The sequence below is a fragment of the Cololabis saira genome, chromosome 21, assembly GCF_033807715.1.
Source record: "Cololabis saira isolate AMF1-May2022 chromosome 21, fColSai1.1, whole genome shotgun sequence".
Lineage (NCBI taxonomy): Eukaryota > Metazoa > Chordata > Actinopteri > Beloniformes > Belonidae > Cololabis > Cololabis saira.
The window spans coordinates 30,440,114-30,452,231 of NC_084607.1; the positions used below are offsets into that span (position 1 = coordinate 30,440,114).

At 41.8% G+C, this 12,118-nt stretch overlaps 1 protein-coding gene across 3 annotated transcripts in view; it reads right to left on the reverse strand.

The window, feature by feature from the left end:
• Positions 1 to 12,118, reverse strand: part of pkn1b (protein kinase N1b) — a 60,676-nt gene that overhangs the window by 17,883 nt on the left and 30,675 nt on the right. For all 3 annotated transcript variants that reach the window (XM_061711080.1, XM_061711079.1, XM_061711078.1), the window contains exons 2-6: positions 10,720 to 11,020; positions 4,351 to 4,496; positions 4,130 to 4,250; positions 2,079 to 2,224; positions 265 to 478 (exon numbers count right to left, since the gene is read on the reverse strand). In XM_061711080.1, coding sequence (XP_061567064.1) covers positions 265 to 478; positions 2,079 to 2,224; positions 4,130 to 4,250; positions 4,351 to 4,496; positions 10,720 to 11,020 — 928 coding nt within the window. The remainder of the gene's footprint in view (positions 1 to 264; positions 479 to 2,078; positions 2,225 to 4,129; positions 4,251 to 4,350; positions 4,497 to 10,719; positions 11,021 to 12,118) is intronic.

Here is a 12,118-nt window from a genome sequence, read left to right on the forward strand (position 1 = left end):
AAGATAAATCTTGTCCCACTGGCAGATTTTTCTACTTATTTCAAGGGAAAATTTACTTGAAACAGGTGAAAATTGTCAAATAAGTTATTTTTCTGGTAATTACTCTTGTTTTAAGTGTAATGAGATTTTGTGACTAAAAATTAGACATTTTAACTAGAAATAAGACAAATATTCCTGGTAAGATTTTGAGTTTTTGCAGTGCAGTCTCGCTCTGACAGGAACACGGTGGCGGCTGAGATGTTCTTCACCAACGTCTGCACGTACCGGTGAGCGGCGACGGCTTGCTCAGCGTGCTGTACTGGTTGTGCACGTAGGGGGTGCTGTGGCGGGAGCTGAAGGCCGAGGAGGAGGCCAGCACCAGCTCCTCCTTGATGAGGCAGGCCTTGGGGTGGTCCTCCGGCAGCTCCTGCAGCCGCTGCTCCAGAGCCAGGCGCAGCAGGTCCAGGCGCTGGCTGGACTCGCTCAGGCCGCACTGGGCCTGCGGGCGGAGAGGGTCACGTGACTCACGGGAAGATCAGGAAATACATTTACTGAACTTGATGGGTGAATTAAATTACTTCAAATGAAAAGGGAAGCTAAAAACAAAGAAATGAATGAATAACGTATCAGGACAACAACAACAAGGATAAAAAACTGCCTCCAGTTCTTTCATTTTCTTGAAGTTTGCTTTTGTTTATTAAATGCTGACTCATAAATTCCAGTCTCACATTTTTAGACAACAACACAAAAGTTTCTTTCTTATTTGACTTTCACTTCAGTTTGCACTGAAGTGAAAGTAAAGTTATTAGTCATATTTAAACTTGCAGACAGGAAACTTACTCTGAAATACGAACTACAAATAACATTTCTGAGTTTAGTCTAAAATTAAAATATGTCAAAGATGTGCATTAAAAACAGAAAGACAACTCATGGATAACGTATAACCTGGTCATGTTGAAGCATAAATATGGCACGCTGTCATTTATTGATTGATTAGTCAGCAGCAATAACATGTAACATGTTCAGTAACTGTCGATCAGTGATTTTCACTGAGTTGTAGCAACTTCTTCCTGCAGAAACGCTTCAGTTCTGATAAGTTGTTTGGTTGTCGCACGTGAACAAATCTCTGAAGATGAACATCGGTAATTAACCTTTTCTCTCGACTCCTCTCGTTTAGAACCCTATAGACAATAAAACCTTCATTCTTTTGAAATAATTAGAAGAGTAAAGCACCAAAAATAATAATAACACGCTGTGGCAGGGTGGAGGAGCTGCAGCCACTCAGGTTGATTAGGGCACAGGTGGCCCAATCAACCTCTCCACTCTGCCTGGCTTGATAAGTCATGGCTGCACAGCAGAAAGGGGCTGCTGCTGCTGGGAGAAGGTTCTGCACGTGTGTCTTGGGTGTGTCTGGAGAAAATAAACGGAGTTCCTGCACTGAAACCTGTGTCCTCTGTCCTGTCGGTCGGCCCCGTAGCACTCGCCGTGCTACACACGCCATGAACAGAAAGTTACTTCTGTTCAGTTACTTTTACACACAATTTGCCTCTTTTGATTTTACTATTTCAGCCAACTGGATCATTTTTCCACTGCTCGTCTTGGTTAATTATTACAAGCGTACTGAGAATCAGTTCCCATGACGCATCAGTGACGGTACGCCGTCTGGTTCTGGATGCAGCACAACAGCTGCGCTGGGACCTCAACGTCTGAACCAGAAAGTTCTGTCCTGGTCATTTTTAGCGAACTGCTGATCTGCAGCAGCGGTCTCCTTTGTGACTCTATTACAGCATCAGTGATATTAGCTGGTCGGCTGCTCCAGGGGAGAGAAACAGTTACCCTGAACTTCCCACGTTTGTTCTACAGCCCGATAAACATCAACAAGTGTTTTTCTGACGTCGCTGTGAAACATCTTTGTCTGAGTCATAGAAAATTAGACTTTGATATGTTCATGGTACGTAATGAAAAAGTCCTTTTTCTTGTGAAATTAAAGACCAGGTGACATACTTGTGTCTCAGGTGGGTCCTTTTTTTTTTTGTTGAGATTAAAAAAAAAAAAGATGACACTTGGTGTATAATCATGCAGAGAAGCAGCTCTCTGACCTCAGCGATGGCCTTCTTGTCCTGCACCTTCCCGGCCCCCAGCAGCCGCAGCATGTTCTTGGCTCCCTCGGCCATGGCGTGCTCCACGCGGTAGTGATGCCAGAGCTCCTCCACGCGCAGCTCCACCCCACACTGGTCCGGCTTGCCTGGGACACGGGTCACACTTAGCCCACAGCAACGAGTACAGTCACATGAACGCACCACAGAAACAAGCTGGGCAAATCAAAACTCAAAAATAATTAAAGCTGCAAGCAGCGATGAACGGGCCCTCGCGCATACAATTTTCACCAATAAAAGGTCAAGGACTCAAAACTAAGTCAAATGTGGACCAATCAGATGAAGGGGGGGCGCGCTTTTTGGCGTCTATCGTCGCCACGGTAACGCTTTTGACTGACAAAAGTAATGCCCATCAACGCAGGATTGAGACGCACATTTTGATGTATAACACACCTGGGTGCACGTTACGGTTCGGGCGAAGAAGCGGCCGAAGAAATGGCATAGATTGCGCCAAAATTACACATTAATTCAAAATGGACGACTTCCTGTTCTCAGTTCCAAGAGACTTTTCTTTAAGTTGCGACATGATACAGGTGTGTACCGATTTTCGTGCATGTACGTCAAACCGTATTGTGGGGCTTGAGGCACAAAGTTTTCTAGAGGACGCTGTTGAGCCATTTTGCCACGCCCATTAATGCAAACCATTAAATATCACATTTTTCGCCAGGCCTGACTTAAACATGTGTGTTAACTTTCATAAAGCTGTCTGCTCCACCTTCTCTTTTTCCAAGAGGATGATTGAAGTAACTGTCATATCACACTGCACATTTCATCTCCACTAACCTACGTTCATTTGTCAGGTGGTAAATGCATTCACTGGGTTTTAAAGTTATGTGTTCGTTCAGATAACTGGAAGGTAAACACGTATCGTGACTGTGTTTACTTGCAGTCAATAACCCTTTTAAAACCCGAATATTAGCAATAACCCGGTTTTGCATGGCCATGTAAACACCAATAACCCCTTTGAATAACCCGAATTTGCTCTTATTCCAGTTTTTAAAAACCTGAATATGACCCCTGGGTTACTCCTTTTAAAACCCGAATATTCGGTTATGTAATCACTTAACGGAATATCCCCATCAAACGGAACATAAATTTGTTTTCTGCACATGCTCTGTTCACAAGGAATCCTGGTCTTTTGAGTCCAGGAAGTTCTTATAAACACGGAGAAACCAAGACCAGGAGGAGACTAATCACTTCATAAATGTAATGAAGGATATGAACATTTTGGCATTTGATTTGATTTGGAATCATTCAGATTTACAAGAAGATGAGCAAAAAGTTGCGCGAAGCAGCATTTGTTTTGAATTTGGATACAGGAAGTAGAAGCGGAAATGACGGGAATTGTGTCATGATGTTCTCCGCGCGTCGCTGGTTTGATCCAGATATCCCGAATGATTTATTACCATGTAAACGGAATATTCTGAATGTTTCAGTAACCGGATTATTAGCAATAACCCGAATTTAGACTGCATGTAAACGTAGTCATAGTTTTTAGGTTATTACTCATTTATTACTACTACTAAGACATATGTGCAGATGTCTGTGAGCTGGGACTCTGCTGCAGCCCTGAGTTGTGTTCTCTCTTTCATCTCTGACTTCCTGGACCATGGACTGGCCTCGGTTGTCATCTCCCCCCCCGGCCCCCCGCGTGGGCCCTGCCCCCCGCGCGGGCCCTGCCCCCCGCGCGGGCCCTGCCCCCCGCGCGGGCCCTGCCCCCCGCGCGGGCCCTGCCTCAGCTCTACGCTCTGCCACGCCACGAGTGGCTTTTAGTAGTCGGGCAACATCAAGGGGAGGCAGGGACATCAATAAGGCTGTAACCTCAGAGGGCGAGAGGCCTGTAATGGACGCCGGGCGTGAGCGTCTGACCGGAAGACCCAACGCTGCCAAGCTCTGAAGCCAGAATTGATCCGATTACCACTGGCCTTATAAAATATGCAGCGTTATTGGGCTGGGAGGGTGACAGGTGGGAGGAGAGAGGGAACGGTAGCTACTTTGGTTGTCCTCGGACTGCTCCGTGGCCTGCATGGCCTTCCGGATCTGCATGCGGATGATGTCGATCTTGGTCTTGCTGTCCTGCAGCATCTGCTGGGCGGTCTGGAGAAGCTTCTTGTCCTGCAAACAGGAGATCAGAACAGAAACAAGTCGGTGTTGAGCGTGAGGATGAGGGTGGGTATGAGAGAGAGCTGCGGTCGTGGCGGTCATGCGTCCCCACCTTGGTGCCCCCGCTGGTGTATATGGGGATCATGTTCTCCGCCCCCTGCTTCACCTTCACCTCGATGTTCAGCTGCCGCTCCAGCGCGGCGATGCGCTGCTGCGTGGCCGACGTCCGGCCGACGGAGCCGGGAGACTTGGAGGAATCTGGACACAAGAGCAGAAATGTATTTTATTTATTTATTTTATTCATATGCACAATGATAAAACGGTAATTATATTAACAATACAAGGACAAATAATTGTGCAGGAGAGGAAAAGATACCCGAAGGGCTTATAAAAAATCCTCCCCCTCAATACAAAATCACAAAAACAAATCAATCAATAGAAAAAGAAAAAAGAAAAGGTAAAAGAAACAAAGAATAATACAATAAACACACAAACAAAAAATATCCATAAAATGGCAATTTCATTTCAATTAGAATAGCCTATTAATTTTTTTTTTTAGATAAGAGATTCCCCACCAAGCTGATCCTAAACATTTTTAAGGATGATACAAACTTAAGAGACCTATCTAAAGAGTTCCAGAGTTGAGGGTGTGAGGAAGTGAGCAACCCCTCCCCTTCTCACCGTCACCGGACTTTTTTAATGTGTGGCAGGGTGGAGGATTGGGCGTGGTCTGCGGGGGAGCAGCACACAGGTGTACCTGGTTCTGCTGATTGGGCCCACCTGTGCCCAATCAACCTCCCCACCCTGCCTGGCTTCATAACCAGTGGCTGCATACCAGAAAGGGGGCTGCTGAGTGGAGGTAGCTTGCTGAGAGGCTATGCTCAATGTGCCATTTTTTTAGAATACTGATTTTTGCCTTCGCCTGTATTTGTGCTTTTTTGCATACGACAAAAAGCCTTATTTTTTGGCATTCCACGCTCTGCGGGGTCTCTCCTTTACACCTCATCACCCAAGTCCAGTTTGCCTGATCCCCTTGTACGTGGGGAGGCCGCTCTGGTGCTTCACAGAGGGCCATGAAATTTGATAAAGAATTTGTGACTGCAGGTACGACAAAGGGGTAAATGAAAGTTCTTCCAACCTCTAACTGAATAAGAATGAATATCTGATGATAACAGAAAAAAAATATGAAAAGTGCCTGGAATGTCTTGTTTCGAATGAATGAACTTAAACATAAATAGGCATGTTTGAAACATATTAATAGAAAAAATTGATAATAATTTAAATTTGCTAAATAAGGCTGCAGAAGGTGCTTGATGAGTAGAATATGAAATCATTCTCAAAAATCTTTTCTGAATTAAAAATAATTTATTAAGGTACGAAGAATAAGAAGCGCCCCAAACAATGTTGCAATATGTCAAGTATGGATAAATTAGACTATAATATCATGAGACAGGACTGATTAACTAAGAAAGAAACTCTTCTAATAATGCCATAGGACTTCATATTTTTTTTGCATACATACTCAATATGTTTTCCCCAGGACAATCTTTCATCCACTAGTACACCAAGAAATTTTACACATGAAACTTGTTGGATTTCAATATTATTAATTTGGAGCTTAAATCCTGCTCAGAGAATACCATGGTCAACAGTGTCAAAAGGTCAGATTACCTTTGCTGCATTAGTTTATCACGCTTTAAAAAGATGAAGTTAATGGAAGTGATTTGTGTGTACTTTAGCCTATAAAGTGCAAATTATAACTGCGTCCAAAAGCAGCTGTTTTCAAATTGATTTCCTGTCTTTAAAAAAAGTTGCTTTTGTGGTTTGAGCTCACGCCAGTCTTGGATGGACTGTAAGAGACGGATTTAGTCATCGTTTGTCAGCTGGGGAGCAGAAAAGGGGGCGTAAAGGAGACGGATTCTAGGGGCCCATGATTGAGGGGGCCCAGAGAGGCCCCTAATGATGATGAAACGATATACAGAAAAAAAATAATGACACTCAGTTATTAACTAACATACAGGACTGTCTCAGAAAATTAGAATATTGTGATAAAGTTCTTTATTTTCTGTAATGCAATTTAAAAAAAAAAAGAAAAAAAAAGTCATACATTCTGGATTCATTACAAATCAACTGAAATATTACAAGCCTTTTATTATTTTAATATTGCTGATTATGGTTTACAGTTTAAGATTAAGATTCCCAGAATATTCAAATTTTTTGAGATAGGATATTTGAGTTTTCTTAAGCTGTAAACCATGATCAGCAATATTAGTAATGAATCCAGAATGTATGACATTTTTGTTTTTGTAATTACATTACAGAAAATCACAATATTCTAATTTTCTGAGACAGTCCTGTATATTCACAAATGTTTTATTTTCAATGTAACAATAACCTTGTTTGTTTTGGAAACATTAACCCCCCCTCTATTTATGTAAAATGGTTCAGTCCGACTGGATCATTGACGGTTTGTCACAGAGAGTATTCAGTTCCTCCCCTGCTGTACATGTAGACTGTCATGTTGTTTTTCTTCCACAAATATGGTAATGACAGTCAAAAATACCATTCAAATGGAGAATTTTATGTAAAATCCCATCAAAATGCCTGTAAAGATACTTTTCACGGGGCCCGAAATCCCTAGCGGCGCCCATGTTGTTCAGCAGGGAAACTATTGCAGAAGAAGCTTCACGTGCAACGTTCTGGATCCTGAACATCTCCTGCTCTCACACTCCACCCTCCAGAGAGAACTAACGTCTCTTATTAAACCCAGCGTAAAATGATATTTCACACCAGTTCTTATGGAGGAATGAGTTAGATTCCCTCCTTGTGACCAGTTCTCTGCTGGTTCATCAGAGAAACACACAGAAATCAGATCGTAACCTGCTCCATCTTCACCAAGAGGATCATTGAAGTAAGTGTCATATCACACTGAACATTTCATCTCCACTAACCTACGTTCATGGTGGTAAATGCTTTCACTGGGTTTTAAAGGTATTTGTTTGTTCAGATAACTGAAAGGTAAACAAGTGTCCCACATAAAACTGATGGAAAACTCTCCCAACTGACAGACTCTCACTCCAGATTACTATATAAACTCAGGGGATGTTTAAGGTTATTACTCAGTTATTACCACTACGGAAATTAGTATTATAATTTATTAGTCAATGTAGAGAAAAAATTATATTACGGGATTATTGAGCTAAATTAATCAGCAAAATATAAATGCTTCAGGCCGTCATCTCCAGCAGCATGTGACGCTCACACACACCTAGTGTCAATCCCATCCTGGGAAATTTGAAAAGGTGGGAACTTCCTGTTTGAATTTAAAGGGAATGCATATATATACATATACAGATATGGGTATGAATGGAAGCGGATTGGAAATTTAGGATTGGAAATGTGCTGAACTAGCTGTTAACATGTCTGGGATCACACTGTGTTGCGCAGAAATCTGCCACGTTGGCAGTGACGTGTTTGGTCGTGTACATCAGTGACAGAGAGTAGCTACACGTCAGTCTGTCCATCCGTGTTTTATGTACTATTTGTTTTTTGTACTATTTGTAACTTAATTGTGTTGTAAATTAATTGTGTTGAGATGCTGTTCTGTAAGACATTTCTGCCAAAAAATAGAAGACTTGTATAGAAGACGTGTAAATATCACTAAAAATTGGATGGTTAATTTACTTTCCTAAAGAGGAGCAGGATGGGGCTCAGACCGATGTCCCTCAGCAGCACCAGCGCTGTGTAATAATCAGTCAGTGAATGCCAGAGAGCCACATGAGTGAAAATGACAAATTAAGAGAAAATGTAAATATTTCGCAATGTGTATATAAACTGAAAATAGGTAAAAAAAATAAATAAATGTGCTTTAATCCCCCTCCGTGTTTTCATTTAGGCTCTATTTTAGGAATTACATACATAGGAATGTCCACAGCATTTCAGCGTCAACAAAGGTCGGATTATCAGATTCTGAGCTCATAATTGTAGTTTGTAAGTGGTTGACGGGTAGTTATTTTAGATTTCTTGTATGTACAATGTCATTCGCAGTGTAACACTGTATGTGACTGCACCAACTGTTCACTTAAACTCTTGATTTCAGTGAACAGTTAGGAGAAGCTCTTCCCCATCCTATATACATATGCAAATGAGAACACGGCAGGAGTTTGGACGACGACTTTGGCGCAGCGATGAATGACATCGCTTGAATTCTTCATCTTTCACCTCCCTGCAGTGTGAAGACGGCATGACATTCGAAAAAACTGCACAGGAAACTCTCAATCTGCTCGCCCGGTGATAAGAAAACCTGTCGGTGGACATAGCAGGTGGGATCAGCTGTCCGCTCTACCAGATCTGATGTAGATCTAATCCTTCAGAAGATCCATCTTCTCCAAACAGAGTTATGTCGCCTCGGCTGATAACTTGTCACGGAAAACCAATTTTCTTTTTCCCCGTCCCCTGTCTGTCTGTGTGTGTGTTTTAAAAAAAATACACATTTTAGCTTCTTGTGCTTCTTTCTTCTCTCAACTTGTTTTTTACCATCCACCTCTGTAGACATGGCAACCACACCCCACAATGCAACAGCAACCACAGCTCTATAACAGGAGCCTCAAATGTATTCAGAAAAAAAAAGCACAACTCGTAGTTGACACCAGATTTAATGCAGATGAAGGTGGATGTTCACGCTGTACTTTACCCTTCACACACCTCTGACTGCCACGTAGGACCAGGTCATTAAAGCCGCACTACTGGAGTTAGAGTTAAAGAGCTGCATCCAGTTAAGTAAGGTTTAATAATAATACTGGGGTAAGCTGTTAAAGGGCATCATGTGTTTATACCGTGCCCTCGTCCCCAGTAGATCAGATATGTGAAACGCAAGAACACTTGAGGAAACTAGCAACCCCGGTGCTGGTTATCTCTACATGGCGTTGCATCTCTATTTTTAGAAGCCTTTTTTTCCCCCCAATCTCACTCTCCAGCACAATGCTTCACCATTTTATTAGTTACACAACTGTAACTTCCCTTGTGGAAGGTCTCCAGGAAAAAAAAAAACAAAACAAAAGCACCCCTTTGCAACTAACTACAATTACACAACCTACAATTACACATTTACGCAACTGTGAGTTCATTAGTCAACTTGAGAAAAACAAAGCAGCGCCCTGGTGTGTCACTGATGCTGCTAAAGCTTTGCTGCAGCTAGAGAGCTGCACCACCACCACCACCACAGCAGCAGCTCCATCTGCAGACCCTAAGCCTAAGGATCAGTACGGGGGGATGGGGGGGACCAACATGGAAATGTAAGTCTAATCTGCAGTGAATAAGCCTAGAAGCCAAATTATAAGTATATGCAATAATAACTGCACCATATAATTATTGCATGACTTGATTGAAGTAATTTTTCTAGGTATTGCTCATTTAAAAAGGGTCGGAAACTAAATTGCATGACTTTACTTTGATTATAAAACCAAATTTTACCAAAATCTGTCTTTTGAATATTGTAAATGGCCCAACGTGCCATGTCATGTTTGCTGTGCACCTCCCGCTGCCAACACTAACACACAGCCAGACATGTAGGAGCTGCGGATGTCATGAACTTGAAACGAAAACAGAAAGTTACCAGCTCTACTCAGAGGAGGTCGGCTCCCCTTCGCCAGCCCTCGCCGCGGTGTGGGAGTTTCTGAGACGCGCTGCTCAGTTTCAAATAGATTCTGGTGATTCACAGAACCAGAGACGGTTTCCAGCGTAATTACTCTTACTTGTGTTTTTAAAGGTGACGGGAAAAAGAGATTTCTTGATTGTTTCACATATTCAATCAATGAAGCTGTAATTACTGTGTTATAATACTTTATAAAGGAAGGTTTGCTAATTATATATATATATATATATATATATATATATATATACATACATATATATATACACACATATATACAGATATATGTAGGTATGTATGGGTACATGCGTATGTATGGGTATACATATATATGTGTGGTGTGATTATGTGTGTAAGAAGATATATACATAGATATAGAGCAGATACAGTATAGTATAAATAAGTATATTTATATAAATATTTATATGGGCATGTGGTACAAATATATTGAAATATTCAACTATGTGTGTGTATGTATGCATGTATGTGTGTGAGTATAATTACAGTATATAATAATAATAATAATAATAATAATAATAATAATAATACTGTTAATTAGCAGTGTGAGTACAGTGTGTGAATATTTATAAATACAGGTTAAATGATCAGTGAATGGGGGTAGGACTAAATAAGTTTACACTTCTTCCTACTTCTTTTTTGGCACATTTAAATCAAGATAGCAAGTTTTAAAGGATGAAATTCTTCGTTTTGTTTTCTTAAACTTCTCATGAAGTGTTGTTTCTTTTTTTTTACATGTACAAAAATAAAATAAATAAAATCAAATCAAAAATTCCCAGTGAGCTTGTCAGTTGTGTCTCCATGCTGCGGTACCTTCGTTTTCATCGGGGCCCTTGACCACGATGTGAGCGTCCAGCTCCTGCAGCTGAGCCTGCAGGGACTCCAGCTTGCGCTTGGAGCTGCGCAGCTGCGAGTCCACCTGCTGGGCATTCCTCTTGTCGGTCGTGGCCCTGCGCAGATTCTCCGCGCCCTCCTTGATCTTCAGCTCCTTGCGGATCTCCCTGCGGATCCTCTCGCGGTGCTCGTCCAGACGCTGCTGCACGCTGGAGTCGGAGAAGTCAGAGTTCTGGTCCAGACCCAGCTGCTGGAGCACCGACAGCCCGTCTGCATCAGTCTGGGGGGGGGGCGAGAGAGGAAGGGGGTGATGGTTGAGCAAACCAGAGAAAACCAAAGGCAAAGGAAGCCCCCTTGAAAAAATGTGTTACTCTCTGCTCTGAGAAGTCAACACAAACAACCAGATCTGTTACCAGGGTGAGTGTCGTGGACCCCAATGCAAAACTGCATAGTTATCATTCTCCTGTATTGCAATGACTCAATGGAATACTCTGCCAGCAGACATTATTTCATGTACAAACTCAAAATCTTAACAAGAATATTTGTCTTATTTCTAGTTAAAATGTCTAATTCTTAGTCAAAAAATCTCATTACACTTAAAACAAGACTCATCACCAGAAAAATAACTTGTTATTTGACAATTTTCACCTGTTTCAAGTAAATTTTCACTTGAAATAAGTAGAAAAAAATCTGCCAGTGGAACAAGATTTATCTTCTCATTACAAGCAAAAAAATCTTGTTCCACTGGCAGATTTTTCTACTTATTTTAAGAGAAAATTTACTTGAAACAGGTGAAAATTGTGCTCTGTTGAATCTGCTTCCATGTTTCTATTTATCTATTTTTTCTATTGTCTTATGCTTTTTTCTGCTCTTTTACTTATTTTTTCTTTTTCTATACTAATTTTTATGTACTATTCCATCAACCTGCCCTGGGACTACAGGTGGAAAATAGCAAGCTCCTACAACCTGGCACAATGCATATTCTCTTGTACAAGATTAATGTCTTATTGTGCACTGTCCCTGTTTTGAAATAAATACATTACAGATTACAAGCCTGTAGGCTTTGTGAAGTAGTTGTTATGTGGGCAAAACATCAGATCGAGCTGGGAACTGTCACCTTGCACGGCGACGCTGTTTGGGACGGAGATCAATGGAGAACCTGGCGCGTTGGGGCCTCTGCTCCGACGCTGCACTTAAGTGGGTAAAGAGCTGAGTGCTCACATCAGCTCTCCAGCTGATCAACACTAACCAGATTACAGCCGATTAGAACGGTACGGGAACAGACCAAATCAATCAGGGTCTCGTCTGCTTCTGGACGGGTCCCGAGCAGGTAAACACAGCGCCAGCATTTGTTTAAAACCAAACCGTTAATGTGGAA